This window comes from Macaca mulatta, chromosome 11 (genome assembly GCF_049350105.2).
Source record: "Macaca mulatta isolate MMU2019108-1 chromosome 11, T2T-MMU8v2.0, whole genome shotgun sequence".
NCBI lineage: Eukaryota > Metazoa > Chordata > Mammalia > Primates > Cercopithecidae > Macaca > Macaca mulatta.
In genome coordinates, this window is record NC_133416.1 from 6,661,655 (window position 1) to 6,686,389 (window position 24,735).

Here is a 24,735-nt window from a genome sequence, read left to right on the forward strand (position 1 = left end):
CACCCCCAGCTGACCGGCAGGATGTTTCTGATTATCTCTGGCTTTCCAGGGCATGATGTGGCAGGACACAGAGGAGTTGGCTTGAATCCCTCTAGGTGTGGCTGTGGCTTACCTCCCCCCACACTGGGCCTCAGTTCAGAGCTGCCTCATCTTTTTTTTCTTTTTTTTTTTTTTTTTTTTGAGACAGAGTCTCGCTGGGCTGCCCAGGCTGGACTGCTGTGGCATGATCTCGGCTCACTGCAACCTCCACCTTCTGGGCTCAAGCGATTCTCCTGCCTCAGCCTCTGGAGTAGCTGGGACTGCAGGCACATGCCACCAGGCCCAGCTGACTTTTTTGTGTTTTTAGTAGAGACAGGGTTTCATCATGTTGATCAAGCTGGTCTTGAACTCCTAACCTCAGGTGATCCGCCCACCTCGGCCTCCCAAAGTGCTGGGATTACAGGCATGAGGCACTCCACCTGGCCATAACTCTCATCTTTTTAAAGCAAGCCTAGCTTCCTAAGCACTCAGACAGGAATGTGAAACTCAAGGAAGAGACAGGCTGCGCTGCACTCAGCTGAAGCAGGCCTGACAAGGACCTCCCTGTTTGCAGCCAAGCAAGTAGGGCGAGGTTACAGAATCCCTCAGAAGTGGACAACTGAGCTCCTGGCCAAGCAAGTAGGGTGAGGTTACAGAATCCCTCAAAAGTGGACAACTGAGCTCCTGGCCAGAGCAGAATCCAGCCCCTGGGAGGGCTGCTTTGACACACCCAGCCATGGACAGATCAGCCTTATTCCTGATGTTCCCTACACACAACAGCACTGGATGGGTAATCTGATGCCAAGTCATCACAGATCATCACCCCTCCCACCGAGACTCTGGGAACTATTTCCATTTGGTCAGTCTCCCCAGGAGCCAGCTGGGAGGAAGAACCCAAGCCTGCTCAGGACCACACTTGTCTTATCTAAAGAGGTAAGTCCAGAGATACATCCAACAAATGTCTTCAACCAAGAGTCATCAAGCACCCGCTGTACTCTGAGCTGTTTCCAGGCACTGAGGCTATCCTGCCAGTCCTAAACACAAGATCCCTCCTTCCCTGGAACTTACCTCCAAGTAGAGGCAAGTTACAGTGAGTAAACCAGCACAGGAACGAGAAACTAGCAGATGAGGACAAGAACAGCAGAGGAAATAAAGCAGGATGGCTGCTTCAGACTGGGGAGCTGTGGGAGGCTAATCTGAAGATGGCAATGTTTTCACTGAGACGCAAAAGCCGAGAAAAGACAGGCCTTGCAGAGTCTGAGGGAAAAGCAGTCTGTGCAACAGGAACAGCCAGGGCAAAGTCTGGAATGAGCTCGAGACAGAATGAAGGCCTAGGTAGCTGGAAGGTCTAAGCACGAAGGAGAAGGACAGGAGCTGGGGTTAGAAAGGTAGGCAGAGGATTTGGTTTCCTATGAAACCAGAAAGAAGTCACTGAGGATATCTAAGCTTTGATGTGATACATGAGGGGTGGGAGAGAGATGGGTGGGGCAGGATATCTGTGTTCGGATAAGGCCACACTCTAAGAGTTCCAGGGTATTCCTGATGTGACAGGAGGTAATGGGTAAGAGTGGCCCACTGAGTTGAAGATGATCCCATTTCAGAGTATAAAACTCTGGAGGTCTGGCAGATCTCCCTGCAACAAGGACAAACAGGATCACGGGAGTCCTTCAGTAAGTCCCGTGGTGATGCCCACAGGGACACCCATAGGCAGACCTGCACCGGCCCAGGGGGTGGGCTCTTGGACTTGGTAGATGCCTTCCTTCCCCACCCTCATAAGAAAGCAGTCTCCAGTCTTCTTCTGGCTTCTCTCTGGTTTCCAAGCTGGACTTAAGCCCTACTGCTTGTTCTACCCCTCCTGGGGTGACCCACCTGCTGGAGGCACCCAGGTGGGAGGACTAGAGGGTGCACAAGCTTTGGTGTATGTCAGCTGGCACCCTCCTTTCCCCTGGGAAGCAAGTGCTTCCTATTGGATACCACGGGGAAGAAAGATGTCTTAAGGTTATAGACAGCTAGACCCGCAAGTATTCCTGATACTGGGAGGGGTCTGGTTAAAACCGAAAAAAACTTCGGGCGGCATCACGAGGTCAGGAGATTGAGACCATCATGGCTAACATGGTGAAACCCCGTCCCTACTAAAAATACAAAAAAAATTAGCCGGGTGTGGCGGCGGGCTCCTGTAGCCCCAGCCACTCAGGAGGCTGAGGCAGGAGAATAGCATGAACCTGGGAAGCAGAGCTTGCAGTGAGCTGAGATCACGCCACTGCACTTGAGCCTGGGCAACTGAGACTCCGTCTCAAAAAAAAACCACAAAAAACAAAAAAAAACTTCTAATCATGGCTTTCAAGGACCCCTGCCTCCCTCCCTCCAATGCCCAAGTAACATCTGCCTTCCACTCACTCCTCATTTTGAATGTGGGTTAAATGCTTCATCTAAGTCCTAGGACCCTTGTTCAAGTCATTCGTACCTTGCTATCCTGACCTTCATGCCTTCCCATGGCCTGGGAGATACAGATTAGCAATCAGGACCCTCCCTGACCCGGTCACCAGACTATGCTTTTCCCTTGTCACCACTGCATACTGAGCCCTGTCCCCTGCAGCCAACGTGACTTTCAAGATATCTTGTTGTTGCCTATCTACACCCCTCGCTTTCCCAGGTCAAGGCTTCTGCTGCTGTTTCTTTCTTGTGGGCGCCCCTTCTTCCCTTTGCTGTCCATTAAAAGCCAACCAGTCTTCAAAACCCTGATTTTTTAAGAATTTCCTCTCTACATTAGCCGGAGCAATTTCTCTCGCACACTCTCCATTCTATTCTAAATATTTATAGACCAAAGAGCACCCTGCTGAATGCAGCCCCTCGGAGATCAGACACTATGCCTGAGATAATTCCATATTCCATACAAAAACCTAGTATGTAGTGGATGCTTAATGGCCATGTTCAGAATTGAACTGAAATTGATGTGTGCTAATCCAAACTAGAAATGCATTAAAGGAAAAGTTGAGGCTGGCCTGTGCACATGCGGGGCACACCAATCACACTACAGAACCAACCAGCCTTGCAGCAACCTCACACGGAGATCCCATCCGGATTGTCTCCTTAGGCCCCGGGTAAACCCAGTCTTGGCCAGGCCCCTCTCAGCCAGCACATGAGCTCCTCAAATCATGTACCTCCCAGGAAGTCACCATGGCTCATTGGGTTAAACAGATAAACAGGAAACCTGGCTATAGAAAGAAAAATGGATGATAGTCTCACTCCTGCCAGGGGCTTGTTACAGAGATTTCAAGGGTATTGAGTTATAACTGAGGCTTTTCTGATGGAGAGAGTATGTTTACACTTGCCCTCTAACAGAGAGATGTGAGGGCTTCCTCTACTCTACTCGGCAGACACACTTAACTTGTCTCTGGGCCTAAACAGGCTTGGATGCCGGGATGCATCTTCTTTTTTGGAAACGTTCTATGGCATTAGGGGAGTAGGCACTATACCCTACCCATCTCCCCCAACCTCCGTCTCTCTGTCTCTCTCATGTATATGAGACATATTTCAGCTAAATCAAACAGGACCAATAATACAAAGATTTTCCCACTAGATCACCCACATTCAAACTTCTAGAGTTCTTTCTATTGGAAGGACCAGTTTGGGAATTTTCTTGCAAGAAATGCAACTGTCTTCACTATTCTCTGTTGCTTATCTTCCTAAATAATTTGAATCCTCTCTGAAGGCAGAATGCATATGTATATTCTCTCTTTCACCACGGAGTTCATGATAGTATTAGTCTCAGGGTATATGCTCAATACTTAGGACTGGAGTAGAGTGGGTGCATGTACCCATTATATGGTAAGGCAATGGGGTGGAGTGGGATGGGGATGCAATTAAGTGAGAACCCATGGGAGGTAGAGAAAGGCTACAGCATCACATCTCTCCTTCCAGCACTTTCAGGCAGCACACCCTGCACTGGTAGATTCCTTTCCATGCAGCTGCCCCGCGGGTCCTGCCATTCTTCAGCCCACCTGCTCAAAGGCAAGTAGACTACCTAGAGCATTAAGCAGAAGAAATGGTAACATGCCACAGACGTGGGGACATACAGGCTTGGGAAGAGACTCAATTAGGGATTCCACTTCTCTCTCATAAAGTGTCAGGGCCACAAGGCCCCAGGTCCCTAGTCCAAGGCAATCACTGTAGGAGAGTAAGGAGCAGGCTTGTGTTCCATGCAGCCACGTTACTGCTGTGGCCTTACTGCTATGGCCAGCCCTTGCAAGTGGGTACTCAGGCAACTGCAAGTGCCTCCTGGCCCTCCTAGACACGGCCCTCAGCCCCTCACCCACGATATCCACACTATTGAGAGTCCCTGCCTGATGTCCCATCCATGGTGGTACCTGGTATCAGGAGGCCTTGAAGATTTTAGTGGTCAGAACAGAGGGGCTTGCTGAGCTTGGAAGTGAAAGAAGAGGGGAGGAGAGCTGAGTGGCAGTGGGGTTGCTTTGGGAGGAGCGGGAATTATGGTGGGAACAGATCATGGGAGCAAGCACGACACACCGCCCATCATCGGCTCATCAGCATCGAGACTCGGGGGCTAGTCCTCAGAAGAGCTATGAGGGAAGGCTGATTTATTTGCATTATTTAAAGATCATCTGTCCAGAACACGGCTCTAGAAGAACCTACCCTTTCCCTTAGCTCACGCCTCCGCAACTCCCCAGTTTCACACACAGTGCACGGGCTTGTACCACAGAGGTTTAGTGGTTCTTTCTTCTTTCATAGACATCAAAGACAACCAGCACCTGACACCCTGCCTCTCCTTGGGCCCTCAGGAGGCTCCCAGGGCATTCTGACACATCCCTGATTCTCTGGCTTTATGATTTCAAGATGACCTCTCGCCTCTTGTTTTCTTGCATCTTCTGCCACCTCTTCCCCCAGAGGAGGGCACTGGGACATCTGCCCAAACATCAGGCTCAATGCCCTCCAGCTCAAGGGAAGAGGGGGCACTTGGACTTTTGGCCTCAGTGCAGGTCAACCATGGCCCAGCCCATGGAGCCAAGCTACACAGGCAGCCACTGTGAGACCCAGCCAGTGACAGCAAACATACATGGTTATCTCACTCAAGAGAGTCCATTTCCAAGGTCAAAACAAAGCAAAAGCCCACAGAAATATGTGAGAAGTATGTGAGAGAACTCACTTCTTCCTCTTCTATGCCAGTCAGGTCCCAAAAGTAGCCCAGTCGCATCTGCAGCCTCTTCCAGTTTTCCAGGAACATGGTAGCTTAAAAAGAACAACAATTAAAAAAAAACTCAATTATTTTTGAAGAGTGGATTCTGTACCCTTTGGGCTCACCAGTGGAGGTGGGGGATAAACTAATAGATTTTAAATTTAGGAGCTCTCTGGAATACATTTAGCCTCTTTTTCCCACTTCTAGTTGAAACTGCTAGAAATACTCCACATCCTTGAGAGTCAATAGATATGTTACACACACACACACACACACACACACACACACACACACACACACACACGCTCCTTCCTCCACTTCTAAGTTATGAGAAGAGGGTAAACACTGATCCAGAGAAGTAAAGTAAGGAAGGCAGGATGAAGAAAATAAAAAGAGAGGGGTCTGCAGGATTTTTTGACAAGTCTCATCTTGCCTATACAATACATTCTTTCTTCCTTCACCTTCCTCAGCACTCTCGCTTTTCCCCTACATTTCTGTCTTTCTGTCCCCAGCACCACTTGCCTCATTTGGGCCCTAATCATATCATTCTGCGGTTACATAACAGTCTCCTAACAGTTCTGCCTGACTCCAGACTTTCAGCCTTCCAACCTATCCTGCATGTAACTGATAGAACAATCTCTGTAAAGTGGTATGCATTCATTCTTCCATTTGCTTAGCGAATAGTTGTAGAATGCCTGCCACACCTACACATCCATCAGTTTGCCTGCCCCACCCACGGCCCTTTGAAGGACCAGCATGCCTTTCTCAGCATGCTCTAGGAAGAACCTGATCCCCCCACCAGCCCAACCCTACGGCTACAGTTTGTTATACCAGAGCCGAACACCTGATCCAGGGCCCGCTGATAGAGCAGGCAGATTCCCTCTTTTGAAAACTGAAACTAAAAGACACAAAGAGGAGCAGGGAAGGGAGAGACCACGCAGCACCTGAAAGGAGGGAAGGCCTTAGTTTCCGACAGCATCTCCAGCTCCAGTTCCCAAGAGGCCCGGCTATATTTCATTTCCTACACCCAGGAGCTTGCCTCTTGTTTTCTTAAAATAAATCTCTTGTTATTTGAGGAAGTTTGAGTGAATTTCTAATCCTGCAAAAGCACCAGTCCCAACTAAGGTATCTGCAATGCACAAAACACCATTCTAGGCATTGTCGGGGAGATCGGGTGAACTTCATGTGGATTTTGCTTCTCAAGTTGTTTACAGTCTGTGAGAAGAGATTGTAAACAACTACAATACAAGGCATAAAGTGATCGAGGCCCTAAGAATGACACAGATGGAAACGCTGTGGGCTTGCGAAGAGAAGTGCTACCTGTCAGAGGAGGCATCCAAGCTGATTTTTGAAGGACAATGGCATATGGGCACGGAAGGAGTGGGCAGAGGAAGGGTGCCAACACTACCAGCCTACATGTTCAATGGCTCCTTACAGTCTAAGTTCTTCTCTCTGGATTCCAGGACTATGTATGTTGAGGCTGAACCATCTATCTGAATCTCATCCTGCCATTTGTCAACATACATCTTGCAGCTGGGTCATCCCCTCACCATCTTCTCCATACTCGATTTGCGCCCATTGTCCCTCTCTCCTGTGCTATCCTCCAGCTTCTACACTCATCCTATCCTGACCCAGCTCAAGTCCTCCTCTTCATAAGATCAGTCCCCACGGCACCCTGTCCTCCTCACTCCTACTGCCCTATGTTCATGGCACCCTGGAGAGGGAGGGGACATGACATTCCCTGAGGCCACCCCTACAGATCCACCCCACCCCTAGCAGGAGCCTGAGCACACTTCACTACATGCCACGCCTGACTACTGGCCGGCACTTCATGTCTGTGATGTAATAACAGGACTGTAAACTCTTCCTGGCTCTTAGCTGCCTATGTCTACCTCAGTCACAGCTCAGAACTGAGAATATCAAACACTGATGCACTGGTTGAATACACAGTTACTTAAAGCTGCATTTGTTTTACTTGCATTTGGTGCATTTGTTTTACTTGCATTTACTACATTATGGTGCATTGATTTGCATGTTTTCATCTGACATGATATTTTGCACGCACTGATTTGCAAGTTTTTCTCCCTTGGATTTGAGGCCTTTCTCGAGTGAGTGTATTCTGACCTCCCAACACTGGCTTTGGCCCGGAGATACTAAGAATGGTAGCAAGTCCCTCCTCTTCCTACTGCCCCTTCCTTGGTTCCTGAGGAGGGCTGTGCACACAGCAGTGCCCAGAGTGCTGACCGACTGGCGTCTCCATGAAGGGAGGAAGTCAGACGGCAGGACAGATGAGAGGGGCAAAAGAGTCATGGATAGATGAGTCGTGAGGGCAAGGGAGGACCATCAAACTGATGGAGAGTGGCTCCCAGTTCTATGCCAGGCGCTATGCTACATGCTTTGCATGCATACCTCATCCACCTCTCACAAGAACACTGTGGGGTAGCTATTATTTCACTCAACTTACAGATGAGGACAACATTGCCCAAAGATTAAGTAATCTGCCCAAGGTAACGGGGCACCTTGGTCAAGAGTATTGACTTTAGTGTCACAGAACTAGGTTCACATTTACCTGCTGTGGGATCCCTAGCTGGTAAGGAGCAGAACTGAGACACACATTAGGTCTGCCTAGGTCAGTGTCCTTAACCTCTATTCAGAAAATAGTTCTGAAACGCTGTCTCCTTCCTTCCCTTTTCAGCAGGACCTCACTCTCTTTCCCAATGTTCCCTAGAGTTTGAAGTCAGAGTCACAGGGGAGCTGGGTCTGAAGACTCCAACAGACTCGGGTCCTGCTGACTGGTATCCCTCAAGACCTCCTGACTCCACATCGCCCCTTCCACTGCCACCAGCAGCCCAAGTCTCTCTCTACATACAGCCATTTCTTCCCAGCCTTATTCCCGGCAGGGCCCAGGCCCACCCAGCACAGCACCACTAATCATAATAATCAGGGTAATGAGAGGCATTACTATTATTTTTAATTGTAATTTGTAGACAATCTTGCCTAAGGGCTCTTGGCTGCTGTAACTGAATACACAATCACATAAAGCACAGCAAGGCTGTCAAAAAACAAAACCAAATCCTACCCTATGCCAGGAAGCTCTGGCGCAATCCCACCTCTGGGTACTTTCCCTGCACTGTCATGTGAGAGGAAGACAGTATGTCCAGGGGTGGGGTAGGAAAAGACTGAGGATCTCAGCAGGGGTGGGAGATAGCTGTTCATTACAGCTATCGAGGGAAGAGAAGAGGCAGTTGTTGAAACTTGAAACTAGGAAGTACGATTGAAAACCAAGTTTCTCTACAACAGGGGATTATGTGTCCCAAGAAAGTTCTTGAAGGATTATAGACCTGGAGTTATTAGGCTTCAGCTACTCAATGGTGGTAATATCAGCAAGATAAATTATGGGAATTAGAATTGTAATATTTCAAAAAATGAATACGTATTCTGGGTTCCAAATCAGTTCAGGTGGGTCTTGGAGTAATTCCATGATACTCCTGTTTGATAAGGAGACACAGAGCTGCCAGTGACTTCCCAGGCAGTAAGCCCCAACTTGAGTGTGTTCTACTGACCCTGCCTGTGAACAGTCCCAGGACTCTATGGTCACAATTCCATTTCCTCCTGCTCCAACTCTCGATGGGCTGACATTGCCCGTGTGCTCCCGGGATGCAGCTGCTCTCCCTGATAATAGAGAATAGAGTGTGCCCTGGAAATTTTTCTTGGTGGCCTAGCAATACAGGAATCTTTCCAGTCAAGTTCTGTCTCCACCCAAGTGAAGGTCCACCGGGAATGGAGGAAGGTTGTGTTCTAGTTCTCCCAAGAACCACTGAGAATAGGCCTCTCTCTCTCGTCCTTCTCCTCATACTCTCAGGGATGTGTGACTCAGGGCCCATCCTGGCATATCCTCCGGGCCCCATGGAGTCAGTGATAAACCAAGCAGCCTCTGCAGCAGGACTGTGGTCCTGCTGGTCTGTGACCAACGTGCACTGTGACCAATGTTGCACTGTGGTCCAATGTGCAAACCAAGGGCCTGCACGTTCGGTGATGAGTAAAGGAGCAGGTGGCTACTCAGATGAGCTGACACATGTTGACTTGGTCCCTTTTCTAATACTCATGGGTGTGTCTTCTTAGAAATGCTCAGTTACCATGGGGTGGTTATTCTATGTTATTCCAGTTTGTGAGAAGAGGAGTGTGTGTGTGTCTGTGTGTGTGTGTTTATAGTCAGATAGCTATGGCTCATAACAAGTTTATTACCCCCATACTCTGGGAGGAAGGGAGAAGGAGAAAAATGAAGGAATTATTTTTTCCTCCACAAATCCCTTTGATGGGAATACTGAAAGCATAAATATTAAATTAAACAGTGCAGGGACAGTACAGTCTACACTCACGATGTCCTAACAATAGCACTGAACTGGAGTCAGGAGACCAAATCTCAGCCCACGTTTACCATGAGCTAACTCTGTGACCACGGCAGTCACTCCACCATTCTAAGTATTGTGCTGCATGATATCTACACTCTCACCTAAGTCAGTGTACCTGGAGGAGTCTTACGGGTGTGCTAGGGGTTTTCGAAACAGGCATTGGTTCAAATTCTGAATAAATCACACATGGGACTAGTACAAGGTTAGCATGACTACATCTGAGAGAAAACAGATAAAGACATGAAGGATGTTCCTATTTCTATTCACACATATGAGTAGCGAAGTGAAAGCTATTATCCTTAAAATACTTCTTGGGATGGGAAGAAAAAATGTGAAAGTAAGTAACCTGAAGGGGATGAGCTTTAGAGCTTGGTCACTCCACCCATTTAAAGGAACTGCCCATATAAGCAAGCCTGGTGATGGCCACATACCCCACAGAGCCATGAAGATGGAGAAGAAGACGGTGGCAGGGTTGTCAAACAGGTGGCTGGCCCGCGCGGTCCCACAGGCTGAGCTGAGGTTCCAGTAATCACAGGACTTGTCGCACAGGGGACACATGATGAAGGCATTCTGCTGGTCACACATCTCTCTGCTGCAATAGATGGAGGTTGTTGGGTCAGGTGGAGCTCAAGCATGGTCCGCTCCAAGAAAAAACCATCCCCCAAATAGCTTCCATTTCCAAATCTAAGGTTGAGTTTTTCAACTCCATAAGTAAGGAATGTTAAAGTAGTTAGCATTGGATCACTGGATTCTTCACCTGGAGAGTGTTACTCATATTTGGTTCAAAAACAACAACAAAAAGACGGGGTATAGAGCTCCCTGTCACTACAAGTGTCCTGGAAAGTTACTGAGATCTGTCAGAGATACTGGGCATTAAATTATACCTCCTAAAGTCCCTTCAGAACGTGTTGGGTCCATGAGGTTGGTGGGATGGGATGCATCAACAGTTGTGAATAAATCACAGCCTGAAGCTGGATTTCATCATCCATTCTTCAGTCTAGGCTGTTTTTGTAAAGCCTACTGGCTGTCTCACAAACAAGTGATACTGGTCCCAAGCAGAAACAAACATGAGTGTGTGGCTAGACCTGTGCATGCTCTCACCTCTAGAAGATGAAGTTCTACACAGGGAAGAATGGAGTAGATCTGGGTGGAAAGCCCTTTTCTAAGAGCATGAGCTGGAGAGGCACTTGTAGAATGGAGATTAATAGCCTCAACCTAATAAGAATTATTATAACCATGAAGTAAGATTAGGGACAATGAAAGAGCAAGGCAAATTCTTCCGAGGTCTAGATTATTTGACACTTGGAGCATGAACCAAATAATCTCTAATGGCCTGTATTCCAACCTATTCTTAGTGTATTTCCATTTAATGGACTGAGGAATATATTTGAAATTCCATTCACTCGTTAGCTGACTAGCTGTATCCAACAGATTTAGGCTCATATGAATGCTTGGAAATAAGAACCAAAGAATCAGCCCTGACTGGCTTTCCCAATAACCCTCTACACCATACACTGATAGGAAAATGAATGAACTCATCCCTCTGTTGTGTAATATTTTCCCAGGGAGATGGGAGGATGGTTACGCTCATGGCTCAGGGGGAAAGGGTGGAGAACTTAAGATTTCACGAAAGCAAAGCATTGGCTGTTCTTACAGGGCAACTGGAGACAATGATGGGGAGGCAGGGGATCCAGCACTGAGAACAACAGCTGTTTTCCACACAAAGCAGCAGCAGAGGGCGCTACAGAGCATGACTCACAAGTGGGAGCCACGGCTAGGGTAAGCAAGCTGGTGCCCTGTGTGCTAAAGCCAGTGCTCAGAGGAAACCTGCAAAGCCAAAGGAATGCCTGGGTCTATTTCCTCCTTCATTAAGAAGTTGAAGGGTGGCAGATTTACTGAGGGGCTGTCACTTTCTGTCAAGCCCCAGTCCCTAGGCTTCTGTTTTTAATGAGCTACTAAGTCCACAGGAGGGAAAGGCCTTCTGTGTGAGAGAATGGAAATTCTTGGTCTCCAAGGATAAACCCCAGTTCCTCCGCTGACTCGCTGCTAAGCTCTCCGTTGGCAAAGTTCAATAAAAATGACTCATCCACATCGAAAATATTAAATAGTAATATCTTAATAATACATTCAGCTGTGCTAGCTTCACCTGGGCATGTTCTGCTTGGTGACTAGAGAGCCCAGTTTATGTCTTCTGGGTCAGACCTGTGTTTGCTATGTAGTTGAGAAGGAATTGTTGCTTTCAGAGAGGAAAGTACCCCCTTAAAAAACAGATTTACACCGAAAATCACTTGTCTGTATAAATTCTAGTAAAAGACTTTCACTTTTAAGTCACATCCAAGAACATATGAGTTCCTCAATGCTGCTCTTGGAGTATGTGTGTTAGGGACTTCATTTAACTCAGCGTTTTTTTTTTCTTTTAAGCATGGACTGAGGAGACAGAAACCTCGTCAACTGAAACTAGTCAATGCTAAAAGGTCAGGAATGAAAAACGTATTAGCAGCCAAGCGGGTGCAAAGCACTTTGAAACTTAAGTGCTGTGTAAATTACTGGTTTTTAAATTAGAGTGCAGGCAACTATCCATCATTTGTACAAGATGGCAGCCACCATGGTATGGATTCTCCTCAAATCATTTAAATGCGAAGTCAGAATGCTTTCTGTATGTATTGGAGGGTTTCTGATGTAATCAATTTTAACAGAATTCTAGAGGAATTCTGGCTAAGAATGACATCGAAACGACTTTGTGTTTTCTGAGACAGGCTGCCTCTAGACAAGCTGAAAGATGAGGAAGCCTGCCTACAATGGAAATCAGGTCTAGCATACTCACTAAGCTGCACGATCCACAGGTTTCTAGTGAGAAGTAACTGTGGCTATAAATCCAATGCTGTATTCCTTTAATTTATTATTTTCTCTAGAAAGCATAAGAAGCTTGATAAACGGCTTGACAGTCCATTGAACCAAGACCCTAAAGTGAACAACATTCTTCAGGGTAAATCACTGCTCCTGGATTAGGCGATTCAGAGCCCCGTTAGCGCAACGGGAGAAGGTACAAAGAGGCAATCATTCAGGAAATTCAGACTAAACAGCTGCTATTAAGGTCTCAGACCTAAAGTAACCAATCTTTTTTCAATATGGTTTAGATTAATCAGCTTTTTAAAAAATGTCCTAGTGTTCTCTGTTCATGTAAGTGCTGAACAAATGAAATCAATCCCTTGGTGAGTAGAGACAGGGAAGTTCTACAGAGGGATCATGCATGCACAGAAGTATTGCTGACAAGCTTATGCTTATATCTCACATATCAAAGTTAAATTACTGGGAATAAAAGGTATCATTTAAAGTTCCACCTAATCCATGTCAGTTTTCTGGTTTTGAGGTTGTGCCGTAGTTACATAAGATGAAACCATGGGAGGAAACTAGACGAAGGGCATGCTGGGCCCCTCTGTACTATCTTTGCAAGCTCCTGTGCTGTGAATCTAAAATTTTTCAAAATAAAAAGGTTTTAAAAAGTGAGCGATAGTAAATTTCAGGCTTGATGACGAAATTAGCAACCTCTAAAATAATCCCAGGAATACTGTAAGTTTTTCATCACAGTTACGCGTGGCTGATAGACACAAACCCTTAGAGTATGTGTTTATTTAGATTCAATATTGGTTTTTAGAGAATATCCCTTTGTTTATAAGGAGTGGCATTTTGTGAGCTTCTATCAGACCCATAGAAGTTGGACTTCTGATGAATTTACAATTGTGTATAAAAAACAGTTCGTCTGTTTTTAAAGAAATCTATTAAAATGTTTACTTTTTTCTAGTATTTACACCTTCCTGATTTGCCAGGCCCCATCCTGAGTCTGACGAAACAACATCCAAAACTTCAATTTTGTAGTAATTTTAATCTTTTTTTTACTATGACCTACAGTTAAAATGATTTGTTACATCAGATTTCAGTATGCAAATACATACCCTCACTCTCACAAACACACTTACAAAACTGAAATAAAATCTCATGAAGCAACACTTACCCATCCTTCTTATAATGAATACTAGTATTCATTGTGTTCTAGCCTATCTTACCCCATCTTATTTTAGTCCACTTAAAGGCCCATTAAATTGATTCCACAACCCACCAGTGGTGGTTGTCATATCCACAGCTGTAAAACACGGTCCATTCTGACAGGCAATGTGACACATCCACAGTAACGACTGCACTTTACACTTGAATATCCCTGCACGTGCATGAGTATATGTGAATGTGGGTGTGTGTGTCTGTGTGTAGACATCTATGTGCACGTGCATGAGTGTGTGTGAATGTGTGGGGTGTGTTTCTGTGTGCAGACATCTATCAGCACATGCATGAGTGTGTGTGAACGTGGGTATGTGTCTGTGTGTAGATATCTATGTGCACGTGCATGAGTGTGTGTGAATGTGGGTGTATCTGTGTGTAGACATCTATCAGCACATTCATGAGTGTGTGAATGTGGGTGTGTGCATCTGTGTGCAGACATCCATCTGCACATGCATGAGTGTGTGTGAATGTGGGTGTGTGTGTCTGTGTGTAGACATCTATCTGCATGTACATGAGTGTGTGTGAATGTGGGTGTGTGTGTGTCTGTGTAGACATGTGCACGTGCATGAGTGTGTGTGAATGTGAGTGTGTGTATCTGTGTGTAGACATCAGCACATTCATGAGTGTGTGTGAATGTGGGTGTGTGCATCTGTGTGCAGACATGAATCTGCACATGCATGAGTGTGTGTGAATGTGGGTTTGTGTGTCTGTGTGTAGACATCTATGTGCACGTGCATGAGTGTGTGTGAATGTGGGGTGTGTGCGTCTGTGTGTAGACGTCTATCACTGCAGCATGTGCAGACTATGTCCTTTCCAGCTGTAGTCGCTGCTGCCACGTGTATTACCCAGGGCACAAGTTCTAAATCCTGATATAAACCAGCCCACTGGTGCCCCACCCACTGAACTGGAACCGGTTCCCTAGGCACGGTATGGGGTTTTCCACCCTTGGCCAACCTGAGGCCAGATGTCTAGGGATCACAACTGGCAAGAGAAACCCAAAAGCCATGTTTTCTTAGAACACATCCAGGCAAGCCCACGTGAAGCTACTGAGTTGTGGAGGAGGATATGAGCTCTCTGGAAAACTTCTCTGCTTATTAGAAAAAGCAAAGACTTTGGAACAGGAGGCAACAGAGTTCAACTCCCAGCCCTGACAACTATCAGTTGTTGATACTGGACAATTTATGTGACCTCATGTAGCATCAGTTTCTCAATCTCTGTTCAGTGGAAATTATAATGCCTATTTATGGCATATATAACATTGATCTCTTACAAGATCAAAGAAACTAGTTTATAACAATCACCTAGCATTATGCCCAGCACAAGGTAGGTATTTCATAAGTATTAGCTCTTCCCTCTAGATGCGCTGGGGAAAGCAGAGCCCTAATAACCCATCTCCTGTGATAAAGGTCCCAGAACTCCCAATCAAGAACACTTGCCCTCTGCCTCCCTCCCTCTCCCCCTTCCTTTTTTCCTTACCCCTGCAAAAAAAAAAAAAAAAAAAAAAACTTGACAATTGATACTAGAGTTTTATACCAAAAAAATCCAAACTCTTGTCTCTAGATATTGACAATATAATCTTCAGTTGATTTGATTTGCAAGACCATTTGCATAGATTAACATAGATTTAGTTTTATTCTAGATATTGACAACATCATCTCCAGGTGATCTAATTTGCAAGACCATTTCTATAGGGTATGCACCAACAGGCAGGAAGCAGGTGAGCCATAAAGCAGGTTTCTGCCCACTGGTGCACACATACCCTTCCTAAAATGCACAGTTTTGACTTTTTCTTCAGAATGGCCATTACTTTCCCCATTACCACCCCCAACTCTAATGATCCGCCCAGTGTCCTCATCCACCTGGCTATGGAGGGAACATCAAGTTGGTACAAAGCTATCCTGCCCCCGAGCCACAGTGAATTGGTCCAGGGCCTCCACCTAAGTCAAACGGAGTCATAGTACTTTTTCACTTGAGATGAAACGAGTATAAAGTTCTAAGGTGTAACACCCATGAGCTACTAGCAGCAATGTTTAATCCAAATGGAGAAAATACGTGGTGAAACCAACAAATGCTAGAAAGAGTCAGAGGCAGGAGATAAATGGAGTACCTATTCCAGTGTTCCTTGAATGCTTATAATAAATTTTCTTTTTCGCTTAATCTAGTTCAAGCTGCATTTCTATCACTTACATCCCAAAGAAAACTAAAACATACTAACCATGCTTCAGTTTGCAAAGACAATTCTGAAGATGGCAAGAGGTTTAAATTCTAAATATTAGCTAAGTGTATCTTTTGTCCCTTGTACTCTACTTCCACACATTTTGATGTATTCAACAATTATTTATTAATCCTGCTATGTGCCAGACACAGTCTCCTTTAATCCTCACAGCACCATGATTTAGGTGTTGTGATTACCATTTTACAGCCAAGAATACTAAGCTTTAGGGAGTAAACTGTCCAGTCACACAGCTAATATATAACATTGTCAATCTAAGTGCTTCTTTCCTTTTCTTTTCTTTTCTTTTCTTTTTTTTTTTTTTTTTGGAGGGGTCTTGCTCTTTTGCCCAGGCTAGAGTGCAGTGGCGCAATCAGTCACAGCTCACTGCAAGCTCAAGCTCCTGGGTTCAAGCAGCTCTCCTGCCTCAGCCTCCCAATTAGCTGGGACTACAGGTGCATGCCACCAAATCAAGCCCAGCTAATTTTTTTTTTAGAGGTAGGGTCTCAACTCACTGTGTTGCCCAGGCTGGTCTCAAATTCCTGGGCTCCAACAGTACTCCCTCCTTGGTCTCCCAAAGCAGTGAGACTACAGGTGTGAGCCACGATAGCCATCCCATATTTCCTTTGTGGGTTCTCTCTTCCTCATAAAAACTAGCTTTGATTCTATCTCTTGGCGCTCCAAGAGTCCCACCTTGGGCTATTCCTCCCCGCAGTTTCTGACTTCCTGAAACAGAGACTGTGCCTTCCTCAGCATTAGAGCTGCCTGCTTTCTCAGCTTGCTTTATTCTAGCAGTGTCTGACCACACGGATGTGGTTTCTACCCAGTGTCACTCCCCACACCTTGCCTTGGGTCTTATGGGAAACTAGAGGGGAAAAAAAGTGATGAAGCAGAGAGAGAGGAAAAAAGCATTTCTCTGACATAATTCTTCTTACCAGGAATTACCCCTCTGCCCACATCAGACACATCCCCCTGCCCTAGAGAAAAGCTTGACTAGAAGAGGAAGTGGGCCTCGCCTAGCATGGCTCTGAAGCCATTCCCAGAATCTGTAGCTCCTAGATCTGTCTCTGGAGGAAAGCTACATGTGTCACAGCAAAGGAGAATGATAGAGGGCGAGGGCTTTGGAAAGAGGCATGTGAAATGTACTTGTACTGGGATGAAACTCCAAATTATTAACACATGGCAACTGAGCCTTTTTCTTTAAAACTGATTTACCTGGGAATATCTTCTTCAATTGTTGCACATCCATAAAGAAACACAATCACTCCAATTACAGAAGATGGAATGAGGAATGATGTATATAACCCCAGCCAGGCAAAATACAGTCCAATTTTTTCTCCAAAATACTTTCTGGAAAAGAAAGAAAGAAAAGAAAATGAAACACGTATTAAGAACATCATATACTTTCCTTATTTCTGTTTGTTCTATGTGTCAGGATGGGGCAACATAGATATTCATTCCTCTTGTAATGAAAACAAAGGGATGGAGGTTGCACAGGGAAGGGGAGGCCTCAGCACAAGGAATCAACGACTGAGCTTTTCTGGAATGAAGTGCATTCCATTGGAATCACATACTCACACCTGTCTTGGCTGTTCATGTGAAATAGACAGCCGCGAGAAAGAATCCAGCCCCAACAGCAAACTAAAAATATGCCATACATTTTGGCACCTTTACCAAACATGAATAACGCATCATCATTTCATAAGTGCCATAGCACTCAACCCATAAGAAAACACACCTTTTTGAAACTAGTTTATTTAAACAAAACACACAGATCATATATTTGGGCATGTATACTTGTGTATGCAAACCAACATAGGCACACTTATTGAAAAACAACTAGAAGAAATCCAATAAAATATTAGTAATGGTTTCTTTGGATGATGGGCTTATGGGTGGTTTTTATTTCTTTATTTTTAAGCCACTTTACTGAGGTATGTTGGCATACAAAGAGCTGTACGTGTTGAACATATACAACTTGATGAGTTTGCAGATAAGTATACACCCATGAGAACATCACCAATCACTCCATAAAGTTATCCAGTACCTCCAAGTTTCCTTTTGTTCTCGCCCTTGTTTTGTTTAATTTAAAAAATATTTTCTCTTGTGTTAACAGCAATTAATGTGAGATCTATCCTTTAGCAGATTTTAAGTATACAATACAGTATTGTTAACTATAGGCTCTATATTATATAGTAGATCTCCGAGCATACATGCATTGCATAACTGAAATTTTGTACCTTTTGACCAACATCTCCTCATTCTCCCCTCTCTGCAGCCCCTGTTAACCACTATTCTACTTTTTGGATCCATGAGTTTGACAGTTTTAGATTCGTCGTACAGGTGGGATCATGCAGTATTTGTCCTTCTGTGCCTGGCTTATTTCACTTAGCATAACGTCCTCCAGGTCCATCCATGTTGCAGCAAACGGCAGGATTTCCTTATTTTTAAGGCTGAATAATATCCATTGTGTGTCCACATTTTCTTAATCCATGCATCTGTCAGTGGACACTTGGGTTGCTTATATCTTTTGGCAATTGCAAATAATGCTGCTATGAATATAGGAGTGCAGATATCTCCTCAGGATGTTGACTCTGATTCCTTCAGATATACATCCAAAAGGGGGATTGTTGATTCAAATGGTAATTATATTTTTAATTTTTTGAGGAACCTCCATACTGTTTTCCACCGTGGCTGCATTGCCACCAACAGTGAACAAGGGTTCCCTTTTCTCCACATCTGCACCAACACATTTTATCTTTTGTTGTTGGACAACAGCATTTTAATAAGTGTGCAGTGATATCGCACTGTGGTTTTGATTTGCATTTCCCTGATGAATCGTGACATTAAACACTTTCTCCTATACCTGTTGGTCATTTGTACATCTTCTTTGGTGTAATGTCTACTTAGGTCCTTTACTAAATTTTTTATCAGCCTATTTGGTTTTTTATGTGTTTCTTTGTTTTGCTATTGAATTGTAGAAGTTCCTTATATATTTTGGATATTAATCCCTTACCAGATATATGGTTTGCAAATATTTCCTCCCATTCTGCATATTGACTTTCACTCTGTTGATTGTTTCCTTTGCTGTGTAGAAGCATTTTAGTTTGATATATTCCCATTTGTCTATTTTTGCTTTTGTTGTTTGTGCTTTCTGTGCCATATCTAAGAAATAATTGCTAAGTTCAATGTGTAGAAGCTTTTTTCCCTGTTTTAAGAGTTCTGTTGTTTCAGGTTTTACATTTAAGTCTTTAATCCATTTTAAGTTGGGTTTTTGTATGGTATAAAATAAGGGTCCAACTTCATTCTTATGCATGTGGATATCCAGTTTTCCCAATATCATTTATTGAAAAGTAAGTAGTATTAACAGTTTAACAATACTGATTCTTCATATCTATGAACACAAGGTATACTTTGTAAACCAAAACTTATTCTGAGACAGGTCTCCATCAATTTAGAAGTTTATTTTGCCAAGGTTAAGGACATGCCTGGAAGAAAAAAACACACAGTCGCAGAAACAGTCTGTGGTCTGTGCCTTTCTTCAAAGATGAATTTAAGGGCCTCAGCATTTAAAGGGGAAATATTGGGCTAGTGGGCTGGAGGGGGAAGAGGGAGGATATGGTAGGGTCATCCACATGCTGCAGGAGAAAATGAGCGGGTAGGAAAATAGGCAATTAAGTATTCATCTTGTGCTCCGCAAATTGGCACTTAATATAAGGTGAATATAGAGCAGCTGCCTGTGGAGATACTTAGCCTTTTATCCGTATCTGTCTGCTTAGGAACAAAAGGGAGGGCAGCTTCTTGCATCATTCAGCTTTCGGCTTAATTTTTTCATTTTGGCAGAGTGAGTTGGGGTCCCAAGTTTCTACTTTCCTTTCACACCTTCCTTTTATTTATGTCATCTTTATTTTCTTTTATCAATGTTTTATATAAGTTTTCAATGTGCAAATCTTTCACCCTCTTAGTTAAACTTATTCCTAGGTATTTTATTCTTTTTGATGCTCTTGTGAATGGGACTGTTTTCTTAATGTTCTTTTTAGATAGGTTGTTAGTGTACAGAAATGCAAATGATTTTTGTATGTTGATTTAGTATCCTGCAACTTTACTGAATGTATTATTTCTAAAAGTTTTTTTGGTAGAGTCTTTAGGGTTTTCTGCATATGAGATCATGTCATCTGGAAACTAAGGCAATTTTACTTCTTCCCTTCCAATTTGATGGCTTTTATTTCCTTTTCTTGCCTAATTGCTCCTACTAGAAATACTACGTTGAATGTGAGAGGTAAAGAAAAAAAACTTTTTTTTACTATTGAATATGATGTTAGCTGTGAGATTTTCATGAATGGCTTTTATTTTGTTGATGTTAGTTCCTTCTATTCCTAATTCATTGACAGTTATGTTCCTTCTATTCCTAACTAGTTGAGATTTAAGTTCTTTCTATTTTTAATTTGTTGAGAATTTTAAATCGTGAAACAGTATTGATTTTTGTCACTTTTTTTCTCCATCTATTGAGATGTTCATGTGATTTTTATCTTCATTTATTGATTTGTACATGTTGAACCATCCCTGTATCCCAAGAAAAAAACCCTTCTGGATCATGGTGTATGATCCTTTTAAAGTGCTGCTGAGTTTGATTTACTAGTATTTTGTTGAATATTTTTGCATCTACGTTCATCAGGGGTGTTGACCTACAGTTCTTTTCTTGTAGTGTCTCTATCTGGATTTGGTATCAGGGTGGTGCTGGCCTCAGGAAGAATTTGTAAGTTTCTCTTCTTTTCCTGCTTTTTGGAAGACTTTAAGAAGTATTGGTATTAACTTTTCTTTGAATGTTTGGAAGGATTCATCCATGAAACTATCTGTTTCTGGGCTTTTCTTTGCTGGGAGTTTTGTTTTGTTTCATTTTGTTTGTTTTCAATTATTGCTCAAATCTACTTATTTGTCATTGGTCTGTACAGGCTTTCTATTTCTCCTTGATTCAATCTTGTTAGATTATATGTTTCTAAGCATTTATCCACTTATTCCAGATTGCCCAATTTGTTGCTGTATAATTGTTCATAATAATTCCTCATAATCCTTTTTATTTCTGTAATATCAGGTATAAAGTCTCATCTTTCATTTCTGATTTTATTGATTTGCAACTTCTTTCCTTTTCATTAGTTAGTTTAAGGGTTTGTCAACAAACAGCTTCATCAATTTTTTTTCTGTTTTTATATTCTGTCTTATATTTATTTATTCCCTAATTTATATTACTTCTTCACTCCTGCTAATTTTGGGATTAGTTTTTTCTTTTTTGTAGTTACTTGAGATGTAAAATTAATTATTTGAGATCTTTCTTAATGTAGCCACTTACCACTATAAACTTCCTTTTAGTATTGCTTTTGCTGCATCTCGTAAGTTTTAATATGTGGTGCTTTCATTTTCATTTGTCTTGAGATATTTTCTAATTTCTTTTTTTGATTTATTCTTTGACCTAGATATAGTACTCTTGGTTGGCAGGTTTTTAAAATTTCAGTACTTCAAATATATCATCCCACTCTGTCCTCACCTGGAAGGTTTCTGCTGAGAAGCCCACTAGTAGCCTTATAATGGTTCCCTTGTTTGTGATAAGTCACTTTTGTCTTGTTGCTTTCAAAATTCTCTACTTGACTTTTGAGAATTCAATTTTAAGGTGACTCAGTGTTAACCTCTTTGGGTTCAATGTATTTGGGTACATTGAGACTTCATGAATTTGGATGTTCATTTCTCTTCCTATATTTGGCAAGTATTCCCTTAATAAGCTTTCTTCCTCTTTCTCTTTCTTTCTTCTCCTTCTGAGTCTCCCAGAATGCATATATTGGTTCACTCTATGGTGTCCCATAAGTCCTTAGGCTTTCTTCACTTTTTAACTTTTCTGTTTTTTCTGTTCCTCCAATTGGATAGTTTCAAGTGACTTGTCTTTAAGTACAATGATTCTTTCTTCTGCTTGACCAAGTATGCTACTGAAGTTCTGTATTAATTTTTTTAGTTCAGTCATTGTATTCTTCAGTTCTAGGATTTCACTTTGGCTCTTTTTTATTATTTCTATGTTTGTTGAACTTCTGATTTTGTTCACATGTTATACTCCTAATTTTGTTGTCTGTTCTCTTGCAGCTCATTTAAGACAATTATTTTGAGCTCTTTGTCAAGCAGATTATGGATATCAATTTATTTAGGGCAAGTTACTGGAACTTTTATCAGCTCCTAATAAGGTAGTATCGAGTATTCCTGATTCTTTGTGATCCTTGTAGCCTTAGGCTGGTGTCTGTGCATTTGAGAAGTAGTCACCTCTTCCAGTTCTTACTGACTGGTTTCAGCAGGCAAAGACCTTCATCAGTCATGCTGGTCAGAGATTATGGGTGGATCAGCTGCCAGAGTCAGCAGGCAGTGTCTGTGGGCAGACTTAAGCTGAGTGGGGTCCAAGGGTGGATCTGCTGCCATGGTCCGTGGGTGGGCCTGTTGCCAAGTCTGTGAGTGGGCTGGCCGGCTGCTGGGTATGTGGGCAGGTGGGCCTGCTTCCAAGGACTGGGCTGCTGTGCCACAGACAGCCAGAGATTCTGTTGGGATTTACATGAGAGTAGGGCTGCATTTGGTTTCCGTGAGCAGTCAAGGTTGCTGCTGGGTCCACGGGCAGATGAGCAGGGCTGCCCCTGGGTCTCTGGGAAAGTGGGTCTATCTGTTACCAAGTCCCCTGCTCTGTGGAAGTGGTCATGCCATTGGGGACATGGGAAGGCAGGTTCCTGTAGGGTCTGTATATGGGCAGAGTTCCTTATGAGCAGTGAACAGGCAGAGCTGTCACTAGGTCTTCAAGTGAGCAAGGCTGCTCCCAGGCCCATGGTTGGAGGTTCTGCTGCCAGAAAGCATAAGCCTGCATTATCAGTGAAGTTTTTCTAGGTCTTGAGCTTCACCAGGGTTCTGCAACCTCTTACCTGAAAACCAGAGCTCTCATAAAGGTATATTTTATATATAGATAGTTGTTAAATAGGTGTTTCAGTAGAAGGGTGAGGCCTGAGGATGTCCTATTTTGCCATCTTTCTGATATCACTTTATTTCTTTATTTCTATCTTTCTGCACTTAAAATTTTTCTACTTTGTTAATAAATTACTTTTATAATGAAAAATGATTTCTTCTAAAAAGAAAATTTACCAACTTATATATTTTTTATTACAAGTTTATAAAGTTTGTAAATTACCAGTTAAGCCTCTAAAATGCAATATCCCCCTAGATAAATATCGACTATGGGTGCCTGATGAGAAAAATACAATCTACCAAGGAGCAATATACTTAATTTCCCAAAAGCCTGTGACATAAAACACAAGGGGGAAATGAGAGCTCTGTCCACACATTGATGGAAGAACTAAAGGGTAAGAAGAACAGTGAATAGGATCTATTTCCCCACCACCAGAGGTTCTGCTTCCACTTACGATGCAGACAACTGCAAGAGAATACAGTTCCCAGCCTAACAAGAAGAGAAATCTGGATAATCTGTGAAATTATAATTTTTCTTGAGCTCATCAGAGAGCTGAAGTTGTAAGGTAACCAGGAGAACTGAATTTTTTTAATATGCCAAGTCCATCCAAGGAAAACTGGGATATGTGAATAGTTTTACATTTGACAGAGAATGGGAGGATGCAATAGTCCCCATAAAAGTAAGAAGAAATAGCTAAAATTTTAAAAATTCAGAAAGATGAGTATAAGTTAGCATGACAGAGTGTAATAACTGGGAGCTTCAAACACAAGAGCAGTTTGCCCTCATGCACAAGGTCACTTCCGTAGACCTCACAAGGAAGATAATGGGTAAGGTAAGAGACCAAAGAGAGTCAGTCCCCTTAAGTTGCACACAGGTATGAAAAACCATGCACTTCCTGGGATCATCTCTTATTCAAATCGAAAGCCTTAAACGGAAGAAGAGACCTGACCCAAGGACCTAGGCAAAGACCCACTGCTTCTGAAGCCAGAGGTGGGTTGCACATACAGCCGACTGTCCTTGGTGGAAAGGCTGGAAACTCTCCTAGGCCCGAGATTCTGCAAACTTACAAATTAGAAGTCTGTTACTGCAGAGGAAGGCAGGAAACTGTCTCCCACCCAAGAATCCCTACCAGGAAAAGGCAGAGTTTAACTGTGAGGGGCAGAGGGAGGACATGAATTCTAAGAAACCCTCATTTCTGAGGCTTGAGTGCACAGAGCCTGCCTAAAACTGAGATAGGCCTAGAACAAAACCTACCTATTTCCCTCCACAGCCCCACTTACAGTAAACAAGTGATAAGCTCCACTTCTCAGTGAGCAACAAATATCAACAGTCTGATGCTAGGGGAGCAGGAGGGGCATGGAGAAATACCCCGTTGTGGCAGAGGCATGCAGGGACTGCTGAAATCTGAGAGTGGAAGAGAAACAAAGAGGACAAATTTTCAGCACTCCAGGGCTCACACAAAGCATAAGATAATAGAGTACCATCACTGGAGGAATCTGAAGTTTGTGGTGCCGTGCACCGAAGGTGATTCTTGCAACAACGAAACCTCGCTCAACTAGATTGACTCAACTCTCCTCACTACTGACCTGATGGAATGGAAGAGGCATGTAGGCATACTACTACTTACCTCAGTTTCCACTGTCATTTTATACACAATGTATGGCATTCGATAAACAAAATTTAAAAATCCCATTGTTAGGAAATAAGGCAATCAATGAAGCTAAGCTTGATTTGGATGTCAGAATGATGCAATAGGGATTTTTAAATAACTCTAATTAATAGATTAAAGCAGAATCTACTACAAAAGATGTATCAAAAGAAAATATGAAGGGAAAAAAGAGTGGAAAAAATACAAATCTAG

At 43.4% G+C, this 24,735-nt stretch overlaps 1 protein-coding gene across 5 annotated transcripts in view; it reads right to left on the minus strand.

Moving 5' to 3' along the window:
• Positions 1-24,735, minus strand: part of ANO2 (anoctamin 2) — a 393,019-nt gene that overhangs the window by 181,306 nt on the left and 186,978 nt on the right. For all 5 annotated transcript variants that reach the window (XM_077953328.1, XM_077953330.1, XM_028829182.2 and 2 more), the window contains 3 exons: positions 17,108-17,242; positions 10,056-10,216; positions 5,183-5,265 (listed from right to left, as the gene is read on the minus strand). In XM_077953328.1, the coding sequence (XP_077809454.1) occupies positions 5,183-5,265; positions 10,056-10,216; positions 17,108-17,242 (379 nt within the window). The remainder of the gene's footprint in view (positions 1-5,182; positions 5,266-10,055; positions 10,217-17,107; positions 17,243-24,735) is intronic.